The sequence below is a fragment of the Dendropsophus ebraccatus genome, chromosome 7 (genome assembly GCF_027789765.1).
Source record: "Dendropsophus ebraccatus isolate aDenEbr1 chromosome 7, aDenEbr1.pat, whole genome shotgun sequence".
Classification (NCBI taxonomy): Eukaryota; Metazoa; Chordata; class Amphibia; order Anura; family Hylidae; genus Dendropsophus; species Dendropsophus ebraccatus.
The window spans coordinates 109,841,894-109,858,587 of NC_091460.1; the positions used below are offsets into that span (position 1 = coordinate 109,841,894).

Here is a 16,694-nt window from a genome sequence, read left to right on the forward strand (position 1 = left end):
GTATACAGTATGTACACTGTATACTGTATGCGTTATATATACTTTTACAGACGATAGAACTGGCCAGTAGTACATCAGTGCGCAGACCAGCGACCTCTAGAGGCCGTTCCATCTCCCCATGTGTTACATTTGCTCCACCTCGAAGTGGGTGTGTGACTGCTAGAACATAAACTCGTGCAGAATGGGAGAGTTTTCTCCAGTGCAACTCAGGAGAAACTTGGGACAAGGGGAACTTTGGAAAACTTAGCAACCAAGCAAGACCTACTCCTCACCAAGCAGGACCTACTCCTCACCAAGCAGGACCTATAGCGCCTATATGTGTGTATAATTACAATGTATCTTTTTGGATACTTTTTCTCTTTTTAATCTATTTTTTAATTCCAGAAGACAGGACATAACTTTTTATTATTGATTTTTTTTTTGTAACAATCTGGATACAAGGAGGTTGTGGAGACTTGCTGGAGGTGCCTTATTGTTATGGTGATAGTAGCCTTATTCCTTCTAGTCCAGGGGCTGATGTGCTGCAGAGAGAAGCAGCTGATGTCAGTGTGATCGGTGACTGTCAGGCAGGGGATCAGCAGCGCAGGAGCACCAGGGTCACATCCCTGAGGATAGACATCACCACCACCACCACCACACCACTCTGGATTATAGAGCTCAAGTCATTCCATTAAGAAGCCTTAAATCCCTCGCTATGTCTGAGAGCAGAAAGAAGGAAGGCAAGGGTAATAAGAAAGGGAAAAAGGATCGGAAGAAAAATGAGGGGATTCCAAGTGAGTTTGATCTCTTTTTCAGTATATGCTGTATTATATATGTATACATTATATGTATGACTGCTGCCACATGCTGCCAGGATTAGCAGGTCACTCCTGTGACAGTGTCTGCTATAGGGAGAGAAGACTTCATCTGCTTTCCTAACCTGCCCTCTAGTGATGAAATGACAGATGAGATCTGCACAGAAGGGATTTCCTAGAATTGCTGCATCATGTATCAATGATTTCTTACAGGGTTAGCTAACAAGTAATAGCCAGCTAACCCCAGTCACCTTAGTAGCTGCTCTCTTTGCTATGGACTTTCTACATTGTTTCCTGCCATGTGATTTGCTATAAAATGATTCCACATCTGGCAGTAAGGTTGATAGTGTAAAGTTTGCATAGTATTTTGTGTTGTTTTATGTTTGTTTTAGATAGAGAGAGAGAGTGATCCCCCTCATACAGTATCAGGATGATCAGACCATTTCCTACATGACTTTAATGCCTCCTTTTTAACTGGTGTGAACCCTCCAAGGCATCAGCAAACCATGTTGAGACAAGTTCTTGTCAGATATTAATCATTGACAGATGAACTTAGACTCCGCCACCTTGTGATATTTGCGCTTTCTGTCCATTCAGGCTCAGATCCAACTGAGACAATTGATTGTTTGTGTTTAGGGTCAATATTATGATTAGAGATGTAAATAGAATAAACAAGAAAAGGCATGTTCTAGAATAGATGACATACAGCATACTATATAGAAATATTCCCTATAAATAAGTATAATGAATGGTGTAGATGTACAGGAGCCAAGCTGAATTGGTCATTTAACTCTTTGTGATTCTGTTTATTTGGAGTCCTATGTAAATTGGAAACTGAGAATGAACTGTGCCAAGGGGCATACTCAGGTCTGCTACATCTTTACATAACAATACAGAAAGTAACATTACATTCCTTGTGTTCTATATGGGCATATGTCTATTCCACCTTCGCATTCTGTATTGCACTTTAACTAGTCATATGTTTATTCTTTACATGCTGTCTAATAGACTATCCATTCTTTACCTGCGGGTTGTATGTGCAGCATGTGCAAATGAATGGAATAGGCGCAGAAATCTATGTGTGAATATAGGCTACCTTGCTTAGGGCAGTAATCTATTCAGAATATTCTAGCAGGACTTTGGGAGATACCTACGGTACCTATGACTGCTTATAGATTTATATTCATAGACTGTATCAATCTTCTCTTAATCCTGTTCTCCCTGCAATAAAGCTGTAGCTGCATGTTCTGTAGGTGGACGGGCTAATATGCTGATGTTCTAAAAGTTTGACGTTACAAAAATCTCCACTTTTTGTTGTTGTATATGACTATATTTATTGGTTGAATGTCATAAACTTTTCTCCAGCAAGCTGAACATAAAGTGTAAGGCACCTAAAGCAGACAGACATACTATAGACTGCCCACTAATGTCATTGCTCTAGGCATATGTCCAATCCTTCTACATGGTGGATGCCAGTAAGTCCCTTACTGCTCAGACATGGTCCAGACTGGATAACAATGTAATCAGGACATAAAGCAGATCCATGTTGCAGAAGGTTTGTATGACAACTGGTGCCATATGTCTGCTGAAGTTATATGACTACTTTTTCTCTTATAGATTACAGGTTTTAGTGTAAAATTCTTTTTTTTTCTGCTTCCTTAAGGGAACTTGTGCTTCTTTCAAAAGCTTATCCAAATTATCTGTGTCTTCAAGATCTTGTCAGTACTGAAATCAGGACAAAACATGACTTGAAGCCTCCAGGGCTGGCATTCCTATGGACAATGCCCTGCTTACTGAACATAAGGGAGATGGACACAGAGCCTATCTTAGCTGCACATCTCCTCTTTTCTAATGGATATCAGGATTTGCGTAGAAGTAATGCTTGTTGTGGCTCATCTTCTGTGTTTGTGTTTAGAGCCAGTATCTTTATGGTGCATAATTACTATATCCTTCAATTGGCCCTTCGTAAATTCATGCCCCCAGACTGAACGGCTCAGCTCATTCAGTCTTGGGTTTTGGGTTTCTTTTATTTACCCTTTACCCTGAAGTTGTTTACCTTGTAGTTTAGCCTTTACCCTGTAGGTGTTTACCCTGAAGTTGTTTCTTTAGCCTATGTGTGAATTGATTCGGGATCCCATTTTTTCCTGTGTGTGCTGCAGAGTCATGTAACATGTTGCCTTCTATATACATTCCATAGGTCAGTGACTTAGATACAGACTAACAGAGTCATTGCTAAGAGCAATTCCCATGCAAAAATTCCCTGCTCTTGTGGAGTTCAAAATAGTATATGACATTTCACTAATTCCTAACAACAAGGCTGACATGTGAATGTGCATGAATGGATATTACCGCTTATTAACTCATATGAAGACTTTGCTGCCGATTTTCAACTAGGTGGGTGAAACTTGACAACAGCCGATGTATCAGACATTCTTGGCCTCGCTGACAACACAAGTGAAATGGATGAACTTCCTTTCAATAGGATTCCTATTTGTTTTCAGAAAGATTTTATTTCAATTTTTTTTCATAAGAAACTATATTCTCCATTGATCTTCCAGCAGGAAAAATATTAGGGATCAGGGAATGTAACTATACGGTTCGTGTGTATGGGGGGGGGGGGCAGTCACAGAATATGAAACGCTCCCATATGTTTCCACTTGTGTCATTTCTTCCTATCTACATGGGCCCAATGTATTGTTGGATTAAAGGAGTAGTCTGGAGAAAAAAAATGTTGTCTTATCAAAAAGTTTTGTAAATTATTTCTATGAAAAAAATCTCCAGTCTTCTAGTACTTATCAGCAGCTGTATGCCCTGCAGGAAGTGATGTATTCTTTTCAGTCTGATACAGTGCTCTCTGCTGCCACCTCTGTCTGTGTCAGGAACTGTACAGAGCAGTAGCAAATCTCCATAGAAAACCTCTGCTGCACTGGACAGTTCCTTGTGTGTGGACAGCAATAACAATCATACCTTTATAATACTCACAGCAGCATAACACTGATGCTGGTTTAGTAGCGGTTTTCTAATTGACAGTTTCCCTTTAATACTCACACTAGGAGATGAACTGCCACCTTCCCAACATTATTGCGAACAATCTATAAGGAGACACTTCTTCAAGTAATTCACTTGTATTACAGTTCTTCATCATAGGTATAATGCAAGGGAGCAGTGAATAGCTTGTAAATTCCAGTATTTACTGACCATCCGCCTGTGGTTTATTGACCATGGAAACACATCATTGGTCCATGCTTTTGATACTTAACTAGTAAACCTAATAATCTTACTCAAAAAGCCAGTAGGGAAAAGTTATGCCCTATAAACACTAATTTATTTACTGATAAATGATCTTGTAAAAAAAATGGTCAATAGCAATTTATTCACTTAGCAGCTTAGCCTAGAGCAGAAGGCAGAGTACTCTACATCCGGGATGGCGTGGTACCTGGTAGCCGGTCATGGTGACACAATCATATACACTAAGAGGACAATGAATATTGCTGGATAAAAATAATAATACAATATTTGTTTATAATGCAAATTAAATGGTAAAATGCTCATGTTCCATCCTTTAAAAAAAAAATCAAACAGAAAATGCTCGGAACTTGTTAGTCTTGAGCCTTTTGACTATTTCATAGAAATGCACATATGACACAGTGGGAAACATCCACCTCCCCCTTATTATGGTCATAAAACATAAAAATAGTATAGAAGTTAAAAAGAAACATCAAACAGGTTTCAAAGTAAAATGGTTAGTGTCTAATTAGGAAAGTGCTTTGAAGTACTTTATAAAGTTAACACCTACTGATAAAAGTATTCGAGAGACAACTATTTCTATTGACTTGGAAATGTTTTTTCACAGGCCAGTAGGAAAGGAATAAATATAATATAATGTAATATAATATAGATAAAAAAGTTTGTTTCATCCTTGTTTCGTATTATGTTAATAAAGGTTCTAGAATTGGTATCAGGTCAGATATCACTATTGGATATATATTGGTTTGTTTACAGTCCCCAAATGGAAGTAGGTGGTTGTAGAATATAGACCAAATAGACTACTACTTAAAGTATTGTTTAAGGTTTATTTGAGTAATAAAAAATTACAGGGCAGGCTGCCGGGGTTGCGGGGGACATGTCGGTAATGCATACTTGTCCCATTCCCCCATCGCTGCCGGATGCCGGGCTGCCCACTCTGTAACGCTTCCTGTGTTTTCAGAACTTGGCGTTGCACTCCCATTCCATATAGAGTCTATGCTGAGCGAACATTTTTGGCATGAGCGCAACTTCATCTTAGTTCCTAGGAATCCAGTCACAATGAGAATTGTGATGTCAGTGTGGACCAAAGAAGGGCCAGTTTTGTGGTGCAAATCAGCTTCTTCACAAAAAGTTCAGAACAACTGATGGATCTGGTCAACCAGCGACTGGTTTATGTTCGTTTTGGCCAGATTCACTCAGTCCATGATATACTGTCCATAAGCTGAGTGTACATCATGGACTAAACTGTTCAACTCTTACGGGTTTTCTAGTATCATAATTCATTATGATGCAGTGAGTTCTACAACTGATAATGAATTAGAGTGAAGAGTGGTGCCGAGGACACGTTGACCGTGTAGTATTAAACATTGCTTTGTTTCTGTGATATTGAGTATTTGCTATGAATTAGGAGGCGTATACTGAATTATGCTTAGCCTGGCAAAAAGACATAAATAAACAGTCCGGTGGCACAGCAACAAGATGGCGGGTTGGCGGGTGCATTGCTTGCTTAGCCAATCGGCGACTAATGGTGTGCTGTGGCCATTGTTTGATTGAGCAGGCAATTTACACATTGATAATAGACACAGCAATTGCTGCTGATAGGAGATCAGCAGTGGTGGGTGGGGTGAGGAAGATGAATAAATGTCTTTTTTAGGTTTTCCAGACTCAGCATATTTTTACATAAAACTTACAACTCTGAATAACCCTTCAAAGGAAAAGTAATAAGTCAGACGCTGATTACTAAATTTTGATTAGCTGAGCTGTTTTTGTAAAATCCTACTTTTTATTGATATACTATTGTGGGTGTTTGGCGCACTGGGGGTTTCTCCTTACTCCTCAGTGAACTGATTCTCCCCCTGCTCGCTGCCTCTTAATGAATCCTCAGGTGGTGCTCTGTCATGGCATCACTCTAAACCACTCATCACTGCATAAATAATCATGAAGAAGCAGTGTAACATCCGTGTCCATTCAGGCTTCAGCACGTCCTCTGTCCGTAAAGTACAGCAGAGGATGCACTGTTGACTATGATTTTGTACATTTACTTTTGTCTTGCACTGGTCTGAACTCTGCCTTATTTCACTCTTTTCTGTGTTCTTTGGATTCCACCAAACCCATCCATTTCTCTTGCTGACTTTCTTCTGGGCTGCAGACAGTTAAGCTAGTTGTGACTGACACTTCCTTTACTTCCTTTACCACTTATATTGCTTCATTATGAGTCAGTGATGTGTGTGCTCTGGATGTCAGAGGACTGGTCCAATCACACCCTGGACTGGGATTCCATAAGAATACCATTGGCCCTCTGCTCAGTGATTGCTATAAGTCTGTTTTGGATTTAGCTGGCATTTACCTGGATTGCTAGTTTGGATTTTCTGGTCTCTTAAGTACCCTTTCACACCTCCCGTTTCTCTGCTGTTTACCTGCTTGGTTCTCTGAACCTTTTCTCCAGGACCATTCTTCCGTGTTTGTCTTGTTTTGTCTTGGTGTGCACTCTGACATCAGAAGAGAATGTCGACCAGTTGTCACTGACCACCTATAGTCAGATAGGGACAGCTGGGGGGCCTAACACTAGGGTTCACTGTCTTTTCTACCCTACCTATTCACCCTATTCCAACATTTTTCATCAGAGGTTCAAGGAGGAATATGGGCCACTTATAATTCTAATATAATTTCTGTGATCTCGGTGTCTAGAACGTTTGCCGTATGTGGTTTAAAGCCGCAACTTCACTTAAAAAAATATCTTACTCATCAGCTGTAAAATTATAGGATGTAAATGATAATTGCCCATTGTTTATATATGTTGGCAGTTCTCTCCTGGATGAATGGATGAGATTGCAGAGTCATGTTTTATGTCTGTAATAATCGGATGTTTTAGGTGAGCTGTTGGAAAATACGTAAATTTTAACTTATTATGGCTGAAGAGTCTCACATTATAAATTAAGAAACTGGCAATTCTATTGGCTAATTTAGCATTTTTTGCTTAAACTGCCCATGGATAGGTAGGGCAGCTGACTTTTTATTCCTTAAGATTTTGCTGCCATCTTGTGGCTCAGATATTTTTATATCATCAATTCCCAACAATTATTTACATAGGAGTACATTTTTCATGCAGTGTCTAACTGGCAAGCAAAATCCATTTACAAATTGGAAGATTGACAACTTGTTTCCCCAAGCTCTTTTTGACTATTTAAATAGTGAAATACAAGGGGTTATGAGGCCGCAAGTTTCTATAGTTTCTTTATGACCAAATCCCTGGAGAGGAACACCATTTCCCTCTTCCAAATGATGTGGAACAAATCAGTTTTATCTTGCTTGTCCTAGCTCCATAACTTTTGCATCTTCATTCTGTATGGTACTTAAGGAGATTGGAAGTACAGGTGGTGGAAAAACTGAGAGCTACTATTACAAATTGCTGAAAACTGACAGCAGGCACTCTGCATGACATCATGGAGCTACTATGCTAAATGAAATCTTCACAAAAAGAGAGGACTGATATTTTTGGCTTTCAAGCTAGGACACCAGCGGAGTAATTCTTGGCTTTGCTTTAGAATTGCATGGTGCATATTGTGGAATGATCATGATGTACAGTGGAGAGGGACCATATAGTCAGTTTTTCCAGAACAGCTTACAAGTTTGCTTGTTGGAATGAACCTCACATCCATGAGCCACATGTAAAATTGTACAGTAAAGGACACGAATGTAGAGATGGTGGATACTGCCACCGAAATAGGTGGACGGTGACATTCCCAAGGATATGTGATAGAGATAGGCTAAAAACAAAAAGAAAAGCAAGGGTGGTCCATAGCATAAAAACATTCGGAAAGTGGTAAGGGGTGAGCTCAGTTTGACTCAATTATGGATTTTGCGATAACAGCACAACATATAGGACACGCAAGCAGCTGTGCTCTCTATTCTGCCTTATTCAGTAGCCAGGTGAAGCTGGGTAGTAGACATGTCAAGTTAAGTTCTGGAGATTGGTGATTTACCCAGAGATCAAAGATGGAACTTCATCTGTGCTATGGTGGTATCGGCATCACTCAGTTTAGAGGGATGTAAATTATAGTTTTTTATTGCAAGTTGTAGGTGACAACGCGTTTTGGGGTACTTGGATCTCTTTCTTAAGTGCAAGAGACATGATGTCTCTTGCACTTGAGAAAGGGGTCAAAGTACCCTGAATGATGTCTCTTGCACTTGGGAAAGAGGTCCAAGTACCCCGAATGATGTCTCTTGCACTTGGGGAAGAGGTCCACTTCCTCTAAATGATGTCTCTTGCACTTGGGAAAGAGGTCCACATCCCCTGAATGATGTCTCTTGCACTTGGGGAAGAGGTCCACGTCCCCTAAATGATGTCTCTTGCACTTGGGAAAGAGGTCCACGTCCCCTGAATGATGTCTCTTGCACTTGGGGAATAGGTCCACGTCCTCTGAATGATGTCTCTTGCACTTGAGAAAGGGTCAAAGTACCCTGAATGATGTCTCTTGCTTTTGGAAAGAGGTCCACGTCCCCTGAATGATGTCTCTTGCACTTGGGGAAGAGGTCCACGTCCCCTGAATGATGTCTCTTGCACTTGAGAAAGGGTCAAAGTACCCTGAATGATGTCTCTTGCTTTTGGAAAGAGGTCCAAGTACCCCGAATGATGTCTCTTGCACTTGGGGAAGAGGTCCACGTCCCCTGAATGATGTCTCTTGCACTTGGGGAAGAGGTCCACGTCCCCTGAATGATGTCTCTTGCACTTGAGAAAGGGGTCAAAGTACCCTGAATGATGTCTCTTGCATTTGGGGAAGAGGTCCACGTCCCCTGAATGATGTCTCTTGCACTTGAGAAAGGGGTCCCTGTCCCCTGAAAGATGTCTCTTACACTTGAGAAAGGGGTCAAAGTACCCTGAATGATGTCTCTTGCACTTGGGGAAGAGGTCCACGTCCCCTGAATGATGTCTCTTGCACTTGAGAAAGGGGTCCACGTCCCCTGAATGATGTCTCTTGCACTTGGGAAAGAGGTCCACGTCCCCGGAATGATGTCTCTTGCACTTGAGATAGGGGTCCACGTCCCCTGAATGATGTCTCTTGCACTTGAAAAAGCGGTCCAAGGATCCTGAAACGTGTGGTCATCTGATACTCGCAATAAAGAAACTATCATTTACATCCTTGTGAGCCGAGCGATGCCTATGACACCGCAACTCCATTTTTGATCTCTGGGTAAACCACCGATCTCTAGCAATAAACTTGGATATGTGATGTCATGTCTGTTGTAGTAATAAAAATGTTATTGTTGTCATCTACAACATAACGGTCTAATCAATATAAAGTAAATACATAGTCTTACTTGTCTTCTTCTGAAAAAAATCTGATGCCCTTTGATGTCTATGTAGTCTAGATTGTCTATGCTTGTCCTCCTCTAGCACCTCTGCATATAATGACAGCATTTTTCTGCACATCTTTGGGGTACTAAGAAAAAGTCCAACATCCCTCTTACATCTCTCCATGGCAGCTGTCTGTGCCCTCCCACAGATGGATGGATACATGAAATGGATACCATTATGGTCTATGAATGATGGATGCCAATATCAGGAATACAATTTAACAGATCAGAAAAGCTAACAAAACAAATATTTGTTACCGATGACATATGTTGCCATGTATCGGCGTCTAATCAGCCATGGTATCTATTTAAGTTGAGATGAGCGAATTTACTGTAAAAATGAAGTGAAGTGATATCTTATCTCTACACTGGCTGCCATTTAACTCTCTGCCACTCCTCCCCCGATGCTGGAAAAAAGCTGGATCTGGTCCTGAGAAACTGGGAGTTTTCTAGGACTGGATCCAGCTTGACCCAGCACCAATGAGGTGCGGCATGGACTGGCAGATAGTTAAATGGCAGCCGGCTGATGAGCGGAGTGCAGAGATAATGAAGCGCTTCACTTCATCATTACTGTAAATCGGCTAATTTCTATATTAAACGTATATGTTTTTTATTTTTTTTAGTAACTAAAACCAGATACTGATTCTTTGGACACATTTATCATGTACATCAGGACCTTTCCTCGCATGCATGCTAAATGTAGAGCAAAAATGTGAAGTGAACCTAGCCTAACATTTATATATAGATAGCAAAGGATTACACCATTCACAATAGGGGATAGTCGCAGCTCACCTTCTCCTTCTATCTGCATGCTGACCTCTGTACAGGTCATATAGCAGACCTAGAAAACTTTCTCATGAGAGTCAATGAACATGTAAAGCATTCTGTTAATAGCAACTCCGTCTGGATAACGCACATTCATATACAGAAAATAGAGTTAAAAAAGGCTATAGTCATAAAATAAAAACATACAGTGGTGCCTTGGATTACGAGCATATTTCGTTCCGGGACCATGCTTGTAATCCAAATCCCATTTCCCAATTTCTCATAAGAAATAATTGAAATGCAGACAATCGGTTCCACACCCCAAAAATAATGTTTTTTTTTATTCTAAATAACATGTAAAACAAATGAAGCAAACATTTAGAAACAGCTGAATATGTAATATTACAAGTTACAGTAATGGAGAGGATGGGAAACACAAGGGCTGACAGAGACTGCAGCGAGCATGAAGGAATGAGCAGGGCAGATGTGGGCACATACATGCAGCACTCTCTGTCCGAGGAAAGAGGGGTTACAGCTATGAAGAGATTACCTCCACAGTCCTGTCCCCTGATGTAAGCCCCAGCCTGAAGTGGATCTGCTATGATTTGGAAGGTGAAGGAGATTTCCTGGGTCAGAGTACAGGGCTGTAGACCCTGCTATGCAGACCATGCCCCTCCCCCACTCGCCCTCCCACCCAGTACAGGGAGCTCTTAAACCAAAGCAATGCTCTTAAACCAAGTTACAATTTTGAAAAACTGTGAGCTCTTCTTGCAAAATGTTCTTAATCCAAGTTACTCTTAAACCAAGGTACCACTGTATTACAAAAAATATCTGGTTTTAGTTAGTAAAAAATATATAAATAATCCGTTCCCTTTAACATAGAGAATCAATTGTCAAGACCTCGCCCATTACTCAGGTCACGAAATATTGTCATTATTTTAGGGCAATTTCTTCAAAGTCAAAACGAAATGTTGTTTTGGGTTAAAGATAATAGTTAAAATGTTACCATCTCTCTGTGTAATTTAATCAAAAAATAAAAAAAGATAAACGTTGTACCTAGTGGGTGGCATTAATAAGTAGGCCCCAGATGTAATGTCCTGTAGTATTATTCTTTGAATCCCACTATGATGTCACCGTAGTATGTTCTGAGGATTCTGTGAGCAGCCGCCAGGAGGTAAACACTGAAATAATGAAGAAAATCTGAAACGTGGAACATATTAAGTATAGAGAGGGATTCCATTATCCTGATATTGTAAATGGGAATGACCTTTGTATCATCCTGAATCAGGATCCCAATCTGAATCAGACCTGAAGTTACTGTCAGAGATGAGACATGTTTTTGCAGCGCTGGAAAACCCCTTTAGGGTATAAACCCACACACCGTATATGCAGCAGATACGCAACAAATACGCAGCAGATTTGTTGGTACAGATTTCATGCTGTGTTCAGTTATTTAGATCTAATCTGCTGCGAGTTTGCTGCGAGTTTGCTGCGTATCGCAGCAATAAATACGCTGCATATACGGTGTGTGGGTTTATACCCTTAATCTCAGAGATGAGACGTGTTTGAGATGACCACCCAGCAGAAAAATAAAACAAGTTTTGGGGTGACCAGTTCTCTTAAAGAATAAGGCAATATACAAGGAGAGAGTCGAAAGTTTAGGTTATAGATTGAACTTCATGGTCTTTTGTCTTTTTTTCAGCCTTATCAACAATTTTAAAATTAAAATTAAAATTAATTAAAACAAAATTAAAGAAATTGGTGTAGATTTGGAGGGGGGATCTTCTTAAAGAGGTGGTCCCTGTAGCTATAATTTTTAAAGGGAAACCTAGATCGTAGATATGCATATTTCCGCGCTGCTAGTTTCTATCACACAAGCGTTTTATACAAACCTTTAGTGCTGCTCTGTCATCTGGCTTGTTAGAAAACAAGAACTAAGAACCGGGAACCCCAGAAGCAAGCCGGATCTCGGAGCAGGTAATGTAAATGCTCCGGCTGGCGGGGGGTTAATGGGGCGGTCTATCCCGCTGCGAGTATGTCTGCCCATAGACATTACAGGGCAGGGAACCGCCACAGATCTCGCTGCGGAAATGCGCTGCGGATCCGGTGTGTGTGTTTGTACCCTGATGAAGATTTGGAGACGTCTTTGTGGTTCACATCTAGTGGCATAAACTTGCTGCCCAAAAATGTTGGGACTATTGACCCAAGATGCCAAGTGGATGAATTTCAAGCTGAACGTGGGGATGGTTAGAATCTGGTTGAAAAGATTTCTATTTTTTTTACTTTTTCTTTTTTTTAAACTAAGTATTGAGTATTCGGCTATGTTTACACAATGTAAATTCAGTATTAATCACGGCTGTTTAAACAACGGCCATGATTAATACTAAAATTACAATGTGCTGCCCTTTATGGAATTCCGGCCGGAGTGTATACACATAGTATACACTCCGGACGGGACCCCTAGCAGTGCTGCAAGAAACTGACATGTCAGTTTTCTGCGCCCACTATTCAATGAATAGCGGCCGCAGAGAACCTGTCAGTGCACACAATGGAGCATGCGGCTCCCGCCACACGCTCCATTGTGTGCAGCGGCGAATTCATATGCGGGCGTGCACGGATGCGCCCACATCCGAATTCAAGTGTAGTGAAGATCATCTGGCCCGTACTGCAGTACCGGCCGGGATGATCTTCTCAGTCACCAGCCGGGTCATGGAACGGCTGTTGTCATACAACGTGTGAACATAGCCTTAGGTTGTAAGAATGTCATCACTAGGGGAAAATAAAAAAATAAAAAATCACATAACAATATAAAAGTTTGTGGAGGTGCGTTAGTTACGAATATGGTGTTATCTCTAGTGGAGTGCAGGTGCTTTAACTGTCATATGGAAATTACTGCTGAAATGCCAAAAGTGGGGCTAAAAGTGTAAAAATCTGTCCGAAATCCAGTGTTTTGTTAGCTTTCCAAAGGGAACATGACTGAATGAGACTTCAACAGCGCTGATAGTTTATCATGTTCCATTATGATACAGGAAAACAAACCATGTGTCAGTATTATGTGTGAGCTGCTCAAGCTGTTTAAAGTATACATTAGACTTACACGCTACTTCCCGTGCTCCACATCTGTTTGTATTGCTGTATGGGATTTCCACGTATTAAAATCTGTACAAACAAACATGAAGAAGGAAAAATAAGCTGAATGAAGAGAGGTCCTATCCCTTCTAATCGCTCTCTACGTTCTTTCCCAATCCACAGACATGAGCGCTTCAGTGACATAAAACACAGGTGTGCTCTTGGCTCCCATAGGACTGCTTTTCTATAGTCACTCTGGTATCTACTCAACAGCAGTTCCTGTGTAACAGCCTGATTTCCTTTGGGACCAAGCACCAAACACACAGAGGTTTATCAGATAGGAACATATGGTGACATGTAAAAATGGAGTATAAATATAAGTGTTTATGATACCACACTAATACACAGGGCCGGCTCCAGGTTTTTGTGGGCCCTTGGGGGACAGAGCCTCAGCGGGCCTCTCATTGGCCACTATGCACAATCCCTTGAGACGCCACTAACATACACAAACACACATTATTGACACTGACTGACACAGACACTGAATGAGTGACTGACTGACTAAGTGACACTGACTAAATGATACAGACACGACTGCCACTGACAGACTGACACAGACTCTGACAGACTGACACTGACACACTCAGACACTGGCACACAGCACTTACAGCTCAGTGTTCTCCCTCTTCCTCTCTGTCAGGCTATTTTCCACAGTGTAAGGTTGAGGACCTTTAGGTCACGTGATCAGGTCCTTCACCCTTTTCTCTCTCTGTGCAGGTCCTGCTCTGTCTTCGGTGTCTTCTGATGTCCAGCGCTCACCCTGCACTATAGTGAGCAGGCTGAACATCAGAACACCAGGCCCCTCTCCATCTCTGGGCCCCTAGAGGCGCTGTGGGCCCCTGACACCGGCCCTGCTAATACAGTACTGGCTTTAATATTCTAACTTAAAGGGGTTCTCCTGCGTAAAAAAAACAAACAAACAAACAAAAATTTATATAGATTTATAATTTACTTCTATAAAAAATGTATATTTCAATCCTTTAAGTACTTATCAGCTGCTGTATGCCCTGCAGGAAGTGGGGAAGTGGTGTATTCTTTCCAGTCTGACACAGTACTCTCTGCTGCCACCTTTGTCTGTGTCAGGAACTGTGCAGAACAGTAGCAAATCATTATAGAAAACATTTTTGGCTTTGCACAGTTCCTGTGACAGCAGAGATCGCTGTGATCATCATAGACATATCATTATCGGTAGGTTAAATACTGTTTGATATGTTGAATACTGTTGTCATTATCCTTTACAGTGGTGGCCTTCGCATGGAATTGATGATGAGGGAAACTTTATCGGAGTTCCCAGAACTTTTTTTTTTCTAATTTCACAGCTAGCAAATGCAGCTGCTCACTTTAGGCAGCTGTTGATCTTTATGCATTGATATGTGGGAGAGAAGCTCATTTTTAGCACCTTAAATATATTGCAATGCGCCATGAGTAATTGCAGCTTAACAACTTTCAGAACGCTCTGATAAGTGTTATTTCAATGTGTTAAATCAATGGGCACCAGGAAGATGACACTGTGTTCATGTTCTATTTAATAAATGGGGATAATATGATGACTTGTTTTTTTATTTGTTATGAGGATGAAATATAGTTTTATTTGGTCTAATACTGAGTTACGCTGTAACTCACAGTTAAAGGGGAACTCCAGCAAAAAAAATTCAAATCAACTGGTGTCAGAAAGGTCTACAGATTTGTAATTTACTTCTATTTTAAAATCTCAAGGTTTTCAGTACTTATCAGCTGCTGTATGCCCTGCAGGAAGCTGTGTCCTTGACAGAGACAATTCCTGACATGGACAGAGAGCACTGTGTGAGACTGGACAGACTTTAATAACTGCACTATAATGCTGCCTGTGTTACCCCTGCCAAGTCTCATATGTCCTATAAACTTGAACAGTCAGTGAAATGCCAGATCTGCTGTTTTCTTTATGAAGAGCTCATCTGTGAAAAAGCAACTTTTACCGAGATTTAGATATTCTCTGAAGCCAACGACTGTACTAAGGATTGGCCTAAGGGCGGTCACATGCACTGCCCATTGCTTGTCAATCACACCTCAATAGGTATGACTACAAGCATGACGTGCTGACTAAGGAGAGAAATGTGGATGCACGCTGGTAGGCCAACAATCCCAGACTCAGAATTTTGAATCTGTTTAACTAGTTAAAAAAAATAGAAATTGGCATTTTAAGGTGTGTTATCAGTTTAGTTTTAATTTTCTATACTGTATTCTAAGTTAAAGTGGTACCCCAGAAAGTTGTCTTTCAAATCAAATGGTATCAGAAAGTTATATAGTTTTGTTAAACCTCTCCTGCTCTGGATAGTTCCTGACATGGACAGAAGTGGCAGCAGAGAGCACTGTGTCAGACTGGAAAGAATATACCACTTCCTGCAGGACATACAGCAGCTGATAAGTACTGGAAGATTTTTTTAATACAAGTAAATTACAAATGTATATAACTTTCTGAATATTTTTCTGTCGGCGCACCCCATTATTAACTTTGGTGGGTCGCTAGCTTATAAAATGAGTTTACATCCGTCTGACATTTACGCGACTCTTGAAGTGATACCAGTGGTTAGTTTATGCATGTACAAATGCAACATCCGTATAATTTGTCAAGTACAATCAGTTGCTAAAGGGCACATGTGTGTACAAAGGGAGGCCCGGGTATGACCACAACTGTGTAAATACACTGACATTCCATGAAGAATATGTAAAATATCACTGCCAGGCACCAACTTTTTTTTACATATATATATATATATATATATATATATATATATAGCCTGTGTGTTTATGTTAAATCACTTAGATACATTAGCCCTTTATACACCATGCTGTTGCATTCTTCCACTTGGCAATTGGGCATGCAGAAGTAGCAGTATGTGGGGGATGGGGGCTTGTGCCAGACTTTGCATGAGGTCCAAGGAGCTACAAGTTACTGGTCTTCTGGTAATAACACATTATGTTGTGCTTTGCCATAAGGGTTAAAGGGGTTATCCAGCGCTACAAAAACATGGCCACTTTTCCCCCTCTCTTGTCTCCAGTTCAGGTGTGGTTTGCAATGAAGCTCCATTCACTTCAATGGAACTGAGTTTGAAACCCCGCCCAAGCTGGAGACAAAAGAGCGGGAAAAGTGGCCTTGTTTTTGTAGCACTGGATAAACCCTTTAAAGGGGTAGTGCGGCGCTAAGAAATTATTCACAAAATAACAAACATTACAAAGTTATACAACTTTGTAATGTATGTTATGTATGTGAATGGCCCCCTTCCCCGTGTTCCCCGACCCCATCCGTGGACCCGGAAGTGTAGTGCATTATACATACCTGATACGCGTCGACCCCCGTCCGTCGTTTTCTGACAGTGATGTAATCTTTGGGAGGCCGGCCGACCCGCTCCTGCCGTCCCTCATGCC

General features: G+C 40.9%; 1 protein-coding gene across 3 annotated transcripts in view; it reads left to right on the plus strand.

Moving 5' to 3' along the window:
- The first annotated feature begins 211 nt into the window (after positions 1–211).
- Positions 212–16,694, plus strand: part of NRG1 (neuregulin 1) — a 125,578-nt gene continuing 109,095 nt past the window's right edge. For all 3 annotated transcript variants that reach the window (XM_069978133.1, XM_069978135.1, XM_069978134.1), the window contains exon 1: positions 212–773. In XM_069978133.1, the coding sequence (XP_069834234.1) occupies positions 695–773 (79 nt within the window). In that variant the 5' untranslated portion in view covers positions 212–694. The remainder of the gene's footprint in view (positions 774–16,694) is intronic.